The 14,870-nt window shown below is 52.7% G+C and overlaps 1 protein-coding gene across 3 annotated transcripts in view; it reads left to right on the top strand.

The window, feature by feature from the left end:
• Positions 1-14,870, top strand: part of PLXNA4 (plexin A4) — a 382,796-nt gene that overhangs the window by 307,612 nt on the left and 60,314 nt on the right. For all 3 annotated transcript variants that reach the window (XM_007455355.1, XM_007455356.1, XM_007455357.1), the window contains 3 exons: positions 7,040-7,136; positions 7,533-7,723; positions 11,850-12,001. In XM_007455355.1, coding sequence (XP_007455417.1) covers positions 7,040-7,136; positions 7,533-7,723; positions 11,850-12,001 — 440 coding nt within the window. The remainder of the gene's footprint in view (positions 1-7,039; positions 7,137-7,532; positions 7,724-11,849; positions 12,002-14,870) is intronic.

The following is a 14,870-nucleotide window of genomic DNA, read 5'->3' as shown; positions in this document are numbered from 1 at the left end:
CCCCCGCGCCGGGGCGCTCTCCTAGGGTCAGATCAGCTCCGCTCTGCAGGACTGCCCCGAACACCCACAGAACCGCTCAGCTCCCCTCAACAACTGCTTCCTCTAACCCTGCTAGCCCAGCCAAGTCCACCAAGTGTCTGCCTGTAGGTGTGGCCCTGTCGTGGTGACCCAACAGGGGCTGCGGTGCAAGGGGCTTCGGGGCCCGCCTTGGGGCTGCTGAGCGCTCTTTGTGGGCAGATGTATTTACAGGGCGTGCCCATCCTCCTTCCTGAGAGCAGCTCTGGAAATCCTGGGTCCTAACTTCCTACCAGGGCTGACCTGGGGGCCTCATCTGAGCCCACAAAGGCGCACCTCGGCCTGTACAGCCACACAGAGGCTGTTTCCCAGCACACGAGGCTTCTGAGACAGACCAGCACCTGCAAAAGGAGCCTTGGAACAAGAAGGAGCCCCCCGGGGTCTGTGCTGTGTAGATCCACACAAACCCTGCCCAGTATTTAGAAATCCAGGTTGGGTCCATGCTGGACCAACAATGGGTCAGCAGCCCCCTGCTGCCAGCAGCCTTCGCCTGATCCCTGGTCACCACACAGCGTGCCCTAACAGTGCACCCGCTGCCTGCCAGCTCCCCCGCTGGCCCCGTGGCCTTTCCAGCCCCGGCTCTGCTCTCCCTCGTTCTCTCTTTCTGGGCTATTTCTGTGCACCCAGGTGCTCAGAGACTGACAGACTGAAAGACTCGTAACATTTTCAAGCGATGTGAAACCCACATTTTTCTTCACTGTGCAGAGTGGAAGCTGGAGGCCCAGAGTAGGGGCAGGATTGGGTTTGTGGGGCTGAGAGTTATATAATTTGGGGGACCTTCTTTAAGAATGAAATACATCAATACAAATGAGATATGCAGGCAGGCCTTAGGAAGGGCCATGTGGGTGAGTGCAGGGCCCTGGAAGCTGACCCTGAGTCTCCATTGACTTCCAGGGTAACCCGCCCTTGCCCCGAGGGTAAGTGACATGCTCAAGGTCACACAGTTCGTGAGTGGCAGGGTCAGGCCTGGGTCTGGAGTCTCCTCCCATACCACACTGCCTGCCATTCATCCCTGTCATTGCTTCTGGGTACTTACAGGCAGTGACTGTATTTGGAGATGTGATGTGAGATCAAGAGAGTCCCGGACAAAGCTCTTCCTGGGAGCACCCCACTCTTCCTGCAGGAAGCAATCTAGGGGTAAATGGAGCTCAGAGAGGCTCACATGCTGACACAGGGTTGCTCAGCATTACAAGAACTGAGCTGGTGGCTCACCTCCCAACCTCTGAAACCCCAGATGTGTCCCCACCCCTCCCATGTCCACATCTCCCCCCCGCCTCCACTGGCGGCCAGGCTGTGTTGCAGATTTCTGCAGCACCCCACATTAAACCTGCAAGCAAAAGGGATATTAAACACCTCCTGCTTCCCGGGGGAACAGTAAGTGTGAGTCGCACATTTGACACAGCAGAAGGCTTGTAGGGGTTTCAGGCCTCGGGAAGAACAGCCTCGTTTCCTCAGAGAAGCTGCCCCAGGGATCCAGGCCTCAGAGGTGTCAGGAGGGAGGACAGAGTCTGCGGCCTCTGAGTTCCCCCAGGAGAGGGGTGGGGACATCACGGGCCCTGTGCCTCGGCTGACTCTGTTGAATAGAGGAAGGTACCCCGGGTAACAGCTGGGCAGGTGAGGGCCAGGTTTCCTCCTCTGTGGTGCCCCCTCGGGGAGCCTAGTGCTGGCACCCTGGGTGGCACCAGTGGGACAAGGAAAGGCACTGCTGACTCCCAGCATGGGAGATGTTGAATTCTCAGGATCTAAGAAATCACCTGTCACACAGCTCCTTGTGCGGGAATTTCACATCCTGGAGCGCGATATCTCAGGGCGTGATGGTCAAATCTGCTTCTGGTCCCTGGAGGCCCCAGGCCCTGGACAAGGGTCCACGGGATCCTACCCAATCAGTCAACCTCCAGGGTACATGGGCTTGGGTACCTCCAGATCTGCTTCCAGGAGATTAGAGACACCAAAACCATGGTGGAAACATGACACTGGGGCTAGAGACCTGGAGCCCAAGGCTCTGACCACCAAGGAGAGGACGTGACTTCTAAGCCCCCTGCCTGCACCCTGCCCCCCCTGAGGAGTGGGGGACGGCTTGCATTGAACTCTGGCCCCCTGGACTTGGGGATCCCCCAGAGGCCTCCCCACCCCCAGGAACAGTTCTCAGTGCCTCCAGGGCCCTGCTTCCAAAGCAACTTGGCCAGCTCAGTCTACTCCCCCTGCCTGCATTTTTCACTTCAACACCCTAGTAAGAAAGGTGATGGGAATGTTTGTTTCTCTACCATTTTCAAGTCTTAGAAACTGAGGCAACAGGAGGTGTACCCCACAAAGAGTAGGTTCCAGGAGGGTCCCCTCTGCCTACCAGGACCTGCTGGAATCACACAGTTCAGGAGGGCTCAGCTCTGACCTCCCAAGAGCCTCTCTTTTCAGGGAGTCAGTGGGATCCCAGCTGAAATGCTGTTTGGGCCAGGGTGCTGCTTGCTGTCAAGTGACTTCCTTAAAAAAATTGTTGGGTCATAATCATGGGCAAGCCTCCCTTACCATAGTTATGGAAAGCAACCAACATACCATCAGGGCAGGAATAGACCTGAGAGAATATTTACTTGATCCTGTGACTGGGCTGGGGGCGGGCGAGTCTCTAAAGCCCAGAGAGGGCAAGTGACCAGCCCCAGGTCACACAGCAAGTAAGTAGCAAATTCAGAACTTTAACCCAGTTTCATAACATACCCCCTAATCAAAGGTTAGGCCAAAACCAGCAACTGAGTACTTTATAGCAGGGTCTGATCTGCCTCAGAGAGGACTGTGGAATAAGAGTTACCGTTGTTTCATTTCCTAAATGACCTCTCTGGAATGGGGGGAGGAGGGGAGAAGGATCCAACTGAGAAATCAGCCCCGCCCCGCCACCCTTGATTTTTGGTGGTAGAGGAGGTCTCAGAGGAGAGCAGAGAAGGAAAAGAGAGACACGGGAGCATTCTGCGTGGGGTGACACAGGGCTGGGTGGACAGGCAGGTCACTTCCAGCCCACTCTTTGGGGAGAGGCCCTGAGCCAATCACTGGAGCCCTCAGGGGCCTGTTGGCAGAGAACAGGGCAGCTCACAGGCAGCAGTTGGAGGAGGGTTAGAAGCAACTGTGGGTATTCGTGGCCTCCTTTAGACGGAGGCTCCAGGAGATGTCAAGTGCTGCTAATAATAGTGCCCAGTCCCGCCTCTCAGTCACTGGCAATCACGGGAGTCAGTGGGCCGCAGGGGACAGCTGGCCTGCTACAGTGCCAGCCATGAGGCCCTGGGGCTCTAGGCCCATCTTCCACCAACCCACGGTGGCCCCGTGGTTTCTCGTGGTGCACCAATTTACTACGTGCAAAACAAGGACAGGGAGACCAATAGGGGGTAAATTTTCCCCCTTCCCTCTTTACTGGAACACAGCTGGGAATGGGTCTGCTGAGCCTCTGGGGTCCTGGAGATGGGCACAGCATATGCTGGTGTCTTACGTTGGTGATAGAATGATAGAACTTTCCAGCAAAAAATCTCAGACAAGGGAATGGTTGGAGGGAAGGGCGTCCAAACTATACAGAGGTCTTCTCTTTGCTCTAGAAAGTAGGGAAACTGGGGTTCACCCTTTCCCCAGGTTATGAGCAACGTCGTCCAAGAGCTGGGCCACAATGAGCCAGACCTTGACTGAGACACTTAACCTCCTGGCCCATAGGAGCCTGAAACACTCTTCCCCCAGCTCTGGGCTTTGTGCCAATCAACTGCCCACTGATCATAGAGGGCTATATAAATGCTAAGTGGAGCAGAGGTGGGGAGTGGTGGGGGATGCGAGCCAGTGGTCCCGGGTCCCCAGCAGTCCGCCCCTCCCCCTGCAGGATGCATGTCAAGGGGGAGAGAGGGCATCTCCAGGAAGGAGCGTGACCTCCCTAGAGGGGGGAGGTCAAGGGGTTGGTGGGCAACGCCGGGGTTAATGACTTCTCTAATATTTTAGAATTGAGATCTCAGGAATGAGGAGGAGAAAGAGGAAGCAATGCCCAGCATATTTGATCCTTAAAGCCTTTTTTATTTTTCCTTCAGAAAGGAAATGCGTGCACACACACGCACATCGGAACATATAAGTGTTCTCATATGCATCCATCTCCATATGTACCAAGTGTCTGGCGCAGAAACACTCAATAAGTGCTGCTATTATTATTCCGCATAAACATAAACACAGGAAACACAGGTATATTTTCGCACAGCATCCCCAAGTGTACACACATAGATTCAAATACACGATAATATTTGGGTGCTCATTTTCTGCAACAGGCACTGTGCCCAGAGCATCGGATGGTTATCCTGAACCCTCCCAACAATCCCGTGAGGTACGCACTGCGGGTAATTCCCACTTTACACGTGGGGAGTCTGAGATTCGGTTCCTCTGCCCACATGCACACAGCTGGTCACTGCGGAGCCCCTACACAGCAGTACACATGTGTGCCCGTGTGTGCTCACATGCACATGCACATCTGAATGCACAGATCCTACGGATGTGCACAGACCTCTTCTCACTTCAGCACGCATGGGAAGACGTTCATGCACGCAGACACTCCCATGCATACGTGGGCAGCATGTCTTGCCTTGCTGTCAGGGGGATCTCAGGTCCTTCCTCAGAGGGGCCTGAAGGTTCTCTTGATCTTCGACCAACACGCCCCTGGTTGCTGCCTCCTGCTTCCACTTTGGGTCCTGGACAGACCCAGGCCTGAGAGGCAGGAGCCTGGCTTCGATGCCGATTTAGGCACCACCAGCATCCCTCCTAGAGGTCGGAGCAGCCTGACACTGGCCCCTGCCACCTTTCCCCCACCGGGGCCTTGGAAGAAGGGGACAGGAAGGACGGGGGCACTGGAACTTGGCTAGAGGAGGAAATGGGAAGGGGCGTCTGGAGAGGGTTCTCCCCCCGCCCCCGCTACGCACTTCCCCCGTGGCTGTCCTCTGTCTCCCTGCTGCTAGCAGATGGCAAGGAGCAGCGATTATCTAGCTTTTGCAGCACCAGACTCAGAGTACCTAACTGGAAATGCTCCTGTCTCCAGAGATTCCAGTTCGGCAGGTCTGGGTGGGGCCTTGGAATCTGCATTTCGTAGACCTCATCCCCAGCCCCACCCCCATGACTCTGATGAAGGTGGTCCATAGACCACCATGAGAGGGGAAGAGGTTTATTTTGAGAAAACTCACGACGACTTGGAACGACCCACCCAGACGCGAAAAACTTAAATCTCTGGGGAGTTGGCTAGTGGGCTACGTGGCCAAAAGCTTATGAGTCCCCAGCTGAGTTATGGGATGATCAAAAAAAATTCTCCAGTGTTGCTTCTGCAGGGGTAGGGAGCTTTGCTTTATTCTATGGCTCAGCCCAGACCCTGGCCTTGGCCCAGGTGTCATCGATCTCGAGGGAGATTATACGAGAGTGTGGATGGTACAGGGCAAACCACTGCCGTTGTGGGACAGGCACCACATGTGGCTCCCTGGCCTGGGTGTCATCACCAGGGAGTTAGTGAGAAATTCTGGTGCGCTAGGTTAGAGCCCGGAGAAGGCTGGACACACACCCTACTTATGTTTCTGTAGGAGGACAGCGTCACAGCATGCTCATCGTGGAGCACGTTCTGTCACTCAGGAATATAGGGCAGTTTCCCAGGTTAAGATGATGACATCTGCTTTAGAAGCCCCTACGGATAAGCTACGGAGGCAGAGGCCCTGAGACCCTCCACAGCTGGTGCACTCCCACGTTTCTGTGCTGCCCTCCCCTCAGTGACGTAGGGAGCATCAGGGCCCTGACACGACAGCCACGAGCATCCCCACGGCCCAGCCCCACCAAACTTACTTAAACCCTGCGTTAAAAGAGCCCCCACTGGCTCTGCAAACACAACTTCAGACCAAGTCTCCTGGACTGAACTCTTCCAACAAGTCGCCCATCCTCAGCCCCTCCTCTGCAGAAAACCTGCCTCAGCTCTGATTCTCCATCCCACCCGCTGTGGTGGGCAGAATCTAGTGGAATAATGAGAAAATCATCAGGTAGGGATTGGAAAAGCTGCCCAGGGCAGGTTCCAAGCTCCTGCTGCCTGTCCTCCTTCCCCAGGGATAGAGAATGCCTGCTGTCAGAAGGCGGGTGGGGGCGGGCATACTGGGGGCTGCCTGAGAGGTACCTCCCACTTCCCCCTCTCCCCGCCTTAGCACTGCAGCCCCGTGGGATGGACCCAGCTGGGTGGAACATTAGAGGAGAGCTCGGCAGGGAAGCGGGGCCCAGAGGCCTAGAGGCAGCTCCCTGCCGCCCCACCTTGGGCAGCTGTGGAGCTGGGGCCCCTGCTCTGTCTTGGAGCCTTTGGAGACTTGACCCAGATTCCCAGGTTTGTGCCCTAGGGTGACCTCAGGATTTCCCACCTCACCTCTGAGCTCTCACCCAGTCCTCTTCTCTGTTAACCCTCAGCCACTCATCCCCTGAAGAGTGCAGCTCCTTCATTGCTTCCCCTTTGCAACCACTCTCCCTGCCTGCAGATCAGTCTTGGCCAGGTCTCTGGTAAAACACCCACCTCCCCTGAACATGTCCTAGAAATTAAAGCTCCCAAATCCCATTGAGGACTGGCAAGTTCCCCTGGGCAGCCAGGGCGGGAGCAGGCCCCTCTCTCACTAACTTCCCGGGGAGAGCCCAGCTGGCAGGAACAGGCCTCCGCAGAAGGTGGCCAAGCCACTTGCTCAAATCTGCTCTGTGAACCCACATTCCAAATGGGTGTCCCCCCAGGCCTGGCATCTCCCCGCCTTAGCTTCTTGACCCCCTGTTCTGGTCCCCTGAGATGCACGTCGCCACCCTGCCCACCCATGCTTATGTGTGCTTACACACACATGCGCGCACAGTCTTGGCCTGCCTTTGATCCCGTGCACTCTTGCGGACACCAGGCCGAACACTGGGCCCCCCCTAGAAATCTCTGTGACCCAGCTTTCTCCTTTCCTTCCGGTCCTGGCTGCAGTATTCCTACGAAGGGATGGAGATCAACAACCTGCCGGTGAAGCTGACAGTCGTGTGGAACGGGCACTTCAACATTGATAACCCAGCTCAGAACAAAGGTGCAGAAGGAGGGCCCGGGCAGGCCGAGGAGGGGGGAGCAGCTCCCATCGGTGGGCAGTGCCATTCTGTCCCCCACCCAAGCCAAGCCCGCTCTCCGCGCCTCCCCAGCGCCCTTGCTGCTCTGTGACTGCTCGGCGCAGGGGGACGGCTGCTGGGAGTACAGTGGAGGGAGCAGCGCAGGCTGGAGGGGGTGCCCCAGAGACTGAGGGAGGCTCCACCACCCAGCCACCATCCTCTGCTCAGGCTTTCCCTGCATCCGGAGGGCGGAGGGGACAAGGCTGCCTCACATCCCATCATCCAGGCTAGCACTACCCTCCTGGTCCGCACTCCCGGGCCCCTCCCAGCCCCCTGCCCCCACCTCCAAGCCCCCTTTGCCCTTTGCCCTTTGCCCACAGTTCACCTCTACAAGTGCGGCGCCATGCGTGAGAGCTGCGGGCTGTGCCTCAAGGCGGACCCGGACTTCGAGTGCGGCTGGTGCCAGGGCCAGGGCCAGTGTACCCTCCGGCAGCACTGCCCCATCCACGAGAGCCACTGGCTGGAGCTGTCGGGCACCAACAGCAAGTGCACGAATCCCCGCATCACAGAGGTGAGCCGTGGTCCGCTGGGCCCGCTCTGGGCCGCTGAGCCCTGTCCTGCCACGGGCGGGGCCCTGGGAGCCATGGCTGGCATGGTGTCCATCACCCCCGTGACCACCTGGTGCCCAGCTGGCTGCGGGCATCCTCATTTCCCTGCAAATCTGTAACGGCTTTAGGCTTGGCTCAGAGGCCCTCCCCTCATCAAGGGAGGTCGAGAGCAGAGAGGGTTCCACTGTCCTGTGGAGTCTCCGTGTGAGCCGCGTCCGAGAGGACTTGCGGTCCTCGACACCCCTTCCTTGTCTCCAAGAGTCCTGGTGGCAAGGCCATGAAGCTCCATCAGCTGCAGCTGTGAGTGGAGGCTGCCTGGGGGTCAAGGGCGTGGAGCCCAGCCCCGGAGAGGTGGAGCAGGTCAAAGCGGAGAGGCCTCGGGACTCACACGAAGCAAGACCTAAGCTGTGAAATGGCAGAAACGGACCAGGAGCACAGTTCAGGGGGACAGAGGGGCCGTGGGCCGTGGAACGAGGAGCCGTGAGGGGCGGGGCGGGGCTAAAGATGCAGACGGGGGATCACAGAGAACAGCGTTTGAATCCCAGCTCCATTTGCTAATCCCAAGTAATTGTTGGGTCCCCTGCGACTCCTTCATCTCCATCTCCAGGCCTCAGCTTGCTCACCTGTGCCCTGGGTCGACGCATCCACCTCACAGGGGAGTGACAGGGATTACATGAGCGAACCCATGCAAGATGCCTGGCTGCATGCCCAGCCCGTGGGGATCTCATCACCCTCCGCCTCCTTGTTGATCACTGACATTGTTAAAATCATTTTTAAATCCCGCGTCTAAGCCCATCACTGCCCTGGTGTCTTCACCTCCACACTCCCGGCGCGAAGACCCTCTAAGGTCCCCCACACCCGGGCTGGAATCCCTCGCTCCGCTCATAAAATAAGGGAAAGACGTGCATGTCTCAGCTACAGGACGGTGTCCGACACGTCTGCACCCGTGGCCCAGCACTTCGCTCATTGTAGGTGCTCAGTGCCTCTTTGCCATGGTTGACGCTGCTGATAATAATGCCACGGGGGGACAGAGGGAAGATGAGACAGGAGCTCAGTCTGTCCATCCGTAGTGAGGGGATGCTGGGCATCCAGCTCTGTGCACTTTCACAAACAGCCGTATCTGGTACCCTTACAACGGCGGGCACAATCACAGGCCGAACATTTGTGTGGTGCTTCAGAGTTTGTGAAATAGCCTCATATCCCTCACTTCATCCGGCCTCACAACAACCCCGCTGTGTGGTTTCCTAGGGCTGCTGCAATGAAGTGCCGTAAACAGCAAAATATTGTTTATTTATAAATAAATATTAAATAATTTTAAAAAGAAGGTAAGGATAGGAACATGATATGTGTAGCAGAAAACTAAGTTGCCCTTTTAGGTGGTGTGTTAGTTTGCTAGGGCCGCTGGAACAAAGTACCACAAACTGGGTGGGTTAAAACAGCAGGAATGTATTGTCTCTCGGTTCTGGAGGCTGGAAGTTGAGATCAAGGTGTGGCAGGGTTGGCCCCTTCTCAAGGCTGCGAGGCGAGGGTCCGTTCCAGGCCTCTCTCCTCGGCTCGCAGGTGGCTGTCCTCTTCCTGTACCTCTTCGTATTGACTTCCTGCCACGTGTGTCTCTGCAAATTTCCTCTTTTTATGAGGACATCAGTCCTATTGGATTAGGACCCACCTGAATGACCCCATTTTGACTTGACTACCTCTATAAAGACCCTTTCTCCAAAGAAAGTCACAATTCTGAGGTGCTGGGGTTTAGGACTTCAACATATGGATTTAGGGGGACACGGTTCAACCCATGATGCCTGCCAAGGCCAAGGTTATTATCACCCTTTCCCGCATGAAAAGACCGATGCTCAGATTTACTCTGACCAAAGTGTAAATCAAGGGCCTCTGAAGGCCAAGTCTCTTGATTACTGGATTGCTGTCCTCTGCCACCACAAAAGCAAACACACCCATACATTCCCTCGACCCTCCCTCACAAATGCTGCATGCCCACCGGGGATGTGTAAAAGCAGGAAGGAACTTGACTCGTGAGTAAGCAGCTTCCTCCGGCAAAGCAGCCTCTCAGGCGTGGCCCTCTAGATGTCCACCCCTTTTCCTCATGTCTCTGAGGAAAGGTACTTAACCAGCCGCCGCTTTGGCACCTTCACCCTCCACATTCCTGGTTTTCCAGGTGCCGAGAGCTTCATTCAGCCCTGACTTCAGTCTCCTGCATGGGTAGGAATCTCAACAGTGATTCTCAAACTGGGGAAAGATACTTAAGTATTTTACCTACAGAATTATCTGGAGAAGGAGAGCAGGTGGATGCCTCTGGCGCCACATCTGAACGAGGGCCCCCCTCCTTTCCTGCCGGCCCCCACCCTCAGAGCCCTGTAGCAAGAAGCCATCCCCCAGGGGGCTACCTCTCAGGACTGCTAATGGTGTGTCTGGTGAAAACGGTGGGACTGGCTTTCTTCTTGGCCTGAGACCAAAAAAATCACAGGGAGGAGATGGCAAATGAAACAAACCTCCCTGCGACGGACGCTATTTACTGGCTCCATACTGGCAGCAGCCCTCCAGGGATCCTGGGGATCCATGGACTGGGCCAGAGATAAAACTTCCTTTTCAGGACGACAAGCCAGGGCTGAAATATCATGCAGATGCTGCTGCCAGGTGCCAGTGGCACTTTGGGGACTAGTTGGGCAGGCATCTGGGAAGGACAGGGACTCCCGCTGCCCACCCCCCCTCTATCTGTCTATCTCCCTCACACAGAAACAAGCCTGTGTCTCCAAAGAACCTATTTTTTTTTTCACTGCAGTGGGAACGTGCATGTGCAAACCCACACACTCATGAACCCTCACACTCACGGATGTGCACACCTGCATATGTGAGAAGCAGGAAGTATCTTGAGCTTTGTAGGTGAATAGCCTACAAGGCTCGGCAAAGCTGTCACTCCCTTCCCCGCCTTCCACCCTCCCCCCAGGATAGAACCGCCCACTTGTGACCCTGGGGGGATGGAGAGAGTAGGAAATATTAAGAGGTAGCCTACCTGGGCTCCTCCTATTGTGATCCCATTGACGTTGGCCAAGATCCAGGTGCTGATGTTCAGAGACACCAGGAACAGGAAATGGGCCCTTCTCCGGTCTGTCAAATGCCAGGAGAGGCTGGCATGGAATGTCTTCTGCCACTGAGGTCACTGCTGTGGGAGGTTATAATTAGATCACGTGAACTTTGAGCCGCCACCTCAAAGCAGGCCCTTGGTGGTTGAATCCTAACATTCCAGTCATGGGTTTTTAGCATCAACAGTGATGTCTTAGGAGGGAAAGCCAGTCATTTTGGGCAAGTGTATGAGGGTAAAGTCTAAATTAAACCCAAACAAACCAAGCCAAACAATGAAGGCAGAGGGGCAGTGACGAAGGCTTTTCTAACTCCAGGAAGATGCTTGGATAGTTGGGGTTTTCAGTACAATTACAACTCAAGAAATAAAATATGGTGTCATCACTGGAAAGTTCACACAGAGAAAGGAGGCACCACCATCCCTGCTCTCAGGGACTCAGGATCTGAAGAGGTGGGGGTAGGGGGGCGGCAGGGTGGGGAATCCGACACAAACGTTACTGTGAAAAGAGCACAAAGAATGTGTCCTGATATCTCAGTGGAGAGAAACCGAGAGAACATCTGGTGATGGGGAAGTGACTTTTGACAAGGCTCTTGAAAGATGGGTGGATGCCATCGTGTGGAGGGCCGTGTGGGTTGATAGGAGGCTTGTTCATTTTCACTGAGAGTGGAACCAACACGAGCAAATGCTGGAAGGCTATAATCCCGATTTTCTGTGAATTACCCAGTAACGCTGCAGATCACGTTCTCTCTCTTCTTCTGTGAAATGCAAAGAGGAACAAGGGGCTTTGAACCCTGCTCCTAAAACCATACACAGGCACAGACTATTCCGCCAGAAGCTCCTGCCCACTGACAGTCCCAGACCTGGGTGCCCTCGTGGACTTGGACTCAACTCAGGGAATGGGATGGAGATGGGAAAGAGCCAGCAGCTTCTCCCTTGCCCCATCAGCAGTGGGGGATCGCTCTGTCTTGGTGTCTGATTACTGTGCTTCCTCCTTCTAGATAATCCCAGTGACAGGCCCCCGGGAAGGGGGCACCAAGGTCACCATCCGAGGGGAGAACCTGGGCCTGGAATTCCGGGACATCGCCTCCCACGTCAAGGTGGCCGGCGTGGAGTGCAGCCCTTTGGTAGATGGCTACATCCCTGCGGAACAGTAAGTGGAGGCCGTCCGAGACATGGGAGGAGCAGGGAAGAGAAGTCCATGTAAATAGACGGTTGATGTTGACTTACCTTCCCCGATCAACAATAGATGGTCTTAGAACTTATGGACAGAAAAGGAGAATGTCCCTCACGTTCTAGGGTGTGGGGGACTCCTACAACTCCCCAGCCCCCGAACTAGCTAGCTGCCATATTGGGGGAAGTCCAGAAAGGGGAAGGGGAGATGGCTGGGAGAAAAGGGGAAAGTGATCATTACTTCCTTGAGGTGTGAGGTTGAGTAGGAACAAGACAAAGCAAAAGCAAAATCTGCAGAAGTGTGAGTTCAGCTCCTTGCCCTAGCTCCCTCTGCTGTCCCTAACTCCCCACTCCTGTCCTCCCCCAGTTACGAAAGAAGCTAATCCTATGCTCCCCTCTGTGGAGGCTGAGAATGAACCTTCACACCCACTCTCAGGCCTGTGGGGACTTGGATTGTTTTTCTCCAGCAAAGTCTGCTGGTCCAGGGAGAGGCCCATTCAACCAGTGACCTTGACCTCTAACCTACATGGCAGGGAAGGTTTGGGAGTCATGTATTGCCTTGTAAATAAGTAAATACAGTTTTCCAGCCCAGCAAACACAAGCATGAAATAAATATTCACCAGCGCAATAGAATCTATATTCTACACCCTCTTTGCTGCCCCTCCCGGAGTGAAACCTTGCCACTTGTCCCCGTGTGCACAAGTTATTGACTCTTTGCAAGGTCTCACTTAGGTAGGTGAGTGCGTTTATGCTTGTGCTGGTTGAGTCTTACCCAGATTTTGTGATTCTGGAACCATCAGTCCTGCCATCCTCAGTTCCTCCTTGATTTCCGTCTGGTTCTTCCCAAAACACTCACAGTAGATAAGATGATTGAAGGCTCCAGGCTTGGTAGGACCCATCCTGGTCCATCATCACTTACTTACCCAAAGACCTTTCTGTGGCTCCTTCAACTTTTTGTCCTTCCTAGAACAAAACCAAAGCAGGCTGCTACGGATATATTGTGATTTGGGGAACTTTAAAACGCCCTACTCTGGACTTGTATAGCCAGATATAAATATAAAATATAAAAAATACTATAAAGCCACATGATTAAATATCGTGATACTTAATAAGATACTTAATAAGATAGAACACCAGAAAAAGAATCTATTAGTATGTGATAAAGATGACATTTCAAATCAGCAAGGAAAGCAAAGCTCATTCAATAAGTGGTACAATTTCACCCCCTGGTAAAAGTACAATATCAGATTCTTATTTCACATTATACACCAAAGTAAATTCCAGATGGATTAAGGAGTTAAGGGTAGAAAATGAAAATGTGAAAGGATTAGAAGAAAATGCAGGTGAGAATTTATTTGATTTCAAGAAAGGGAACGTGTTCCAGGTACAAGAGCAAAAGAAAAAATTATAAAGGAAAAGATTAGGAGATTTGAGTATGTAAGACAAAATTGTGCACCAAAAACTGTGTGCAAAGTAAAAATATGAATGATAAACTGACAGTATTGTTATGGCCTGTTACAGTATGCTTTTTCTTAACATTTAAAGAGGTTAGATAAAAGATATAGATAAAAGGCAACTACCACAAAATTAGCAAAGAGCATGAATGTGCAATTCACAGGACAGACAAAGAACTAAAGTCATATTAAAAAAATGTTTAACACCGGTAGTAACCAATGAAATGGGGAACAATTTTTAAAAGTTAATGCCCACCCAGTGCAGCTGAGAGGCATCAGAAATAGCACATTCATACATTCATGTCGGGAGGGTAAATTGGGACGACCTTCCTGGAAGGCAGTTTGGAAATGCAGGTCAGACATCTTTAGCCTGGGCATAATATTTCTAGAACTTTCCCTAAATAAACAGAATGCACAAATATTTATTTGCAAGAATGCTTATTTTTGGCCTTATTTGTAACAGTGAAAATGTGGAAGCAATCTGTATATCTAAAAATAGGGAATTAATTAATTTAATAAATTATTGTCTATACATAGGACAGTAAACTACACAACCATTAAATGTGATACGTAGAAGAATCACGACCAGGCACATACTCAGGGTCCATTAAGTCAGAGCACAGCTTACCAAGCAGAATACAGAGTTCATAATTAATTTTGTGAAAGGAAAGCAAGACTGGAAACATGTACACCGGTATGTTGACAATGGATACTTCTGGGTGATGCAGTTGGGGTGGGAGTGGAATGTAGGTATGGCAAGTGCTTTTATGTACTTTTTAAAAAACTGAACATGTATTAATTATGTTATCTGAACAGAAAAGCATATATTTTTGCTCGACTCTCACACAGAACCCGGAAGCCATAAAGTAAAAGCATGAGCAACTGAACCACACAGATAGTTTTAAACTTTCAAGTGGCAAAAGACCTTATAAACCAAGTTGAAAAACAAGTGATCGACTGGGAGAAAATAATTTCAATATTTATTATGGAGAAAAGTTAATTCTCCTAATTCAGAAGCTCCTACAAAAAGATAATCCATCAGCAAAATAAAGAGAGGGCATCAGACAAGTCACAGGGAAGGCTATCTAAGATTTAAAACACACACACACACACACACACACACACACACACACACACACACACACACACACACACTACATGCAACCTCACCAGTAATCAGGGGAATAAAAATGAAATCGAGATCTCTTTTTTCCTATTATATTAGAAACAATTTTAAAGGACTGATAATGTCTAGTGTTGGACAAAGAGTGAAGTAATCTCACTCACTTGCTGTTGATGGAAGTAAAAATTATTTCCCACTACTATCAAACATTAAAAGCACAAATAGGGCTTCCCTGGTGGCGCAGTGCTTGAGAGTCCGCCTGCCGATGCAGG

Source organism: Lipotes vexillifer, unplaced genomic scaffold (assembly GCF_000442215.2).
Source record: "Lipotes vexillifer unplaced genomic scaffold, Lipotes_vexillifer_v1.1 scaffold687, whole genome shotgun sequence".
NCBI lineage: Eukaryota > Metazoa > Chordata > Mammalia > Artiodactyla > Lipotidae > Lipotes > Lipotes vexillifer.
This window is presented reverse-complemented; position numbering and strand designations above follow the sequence as displayed.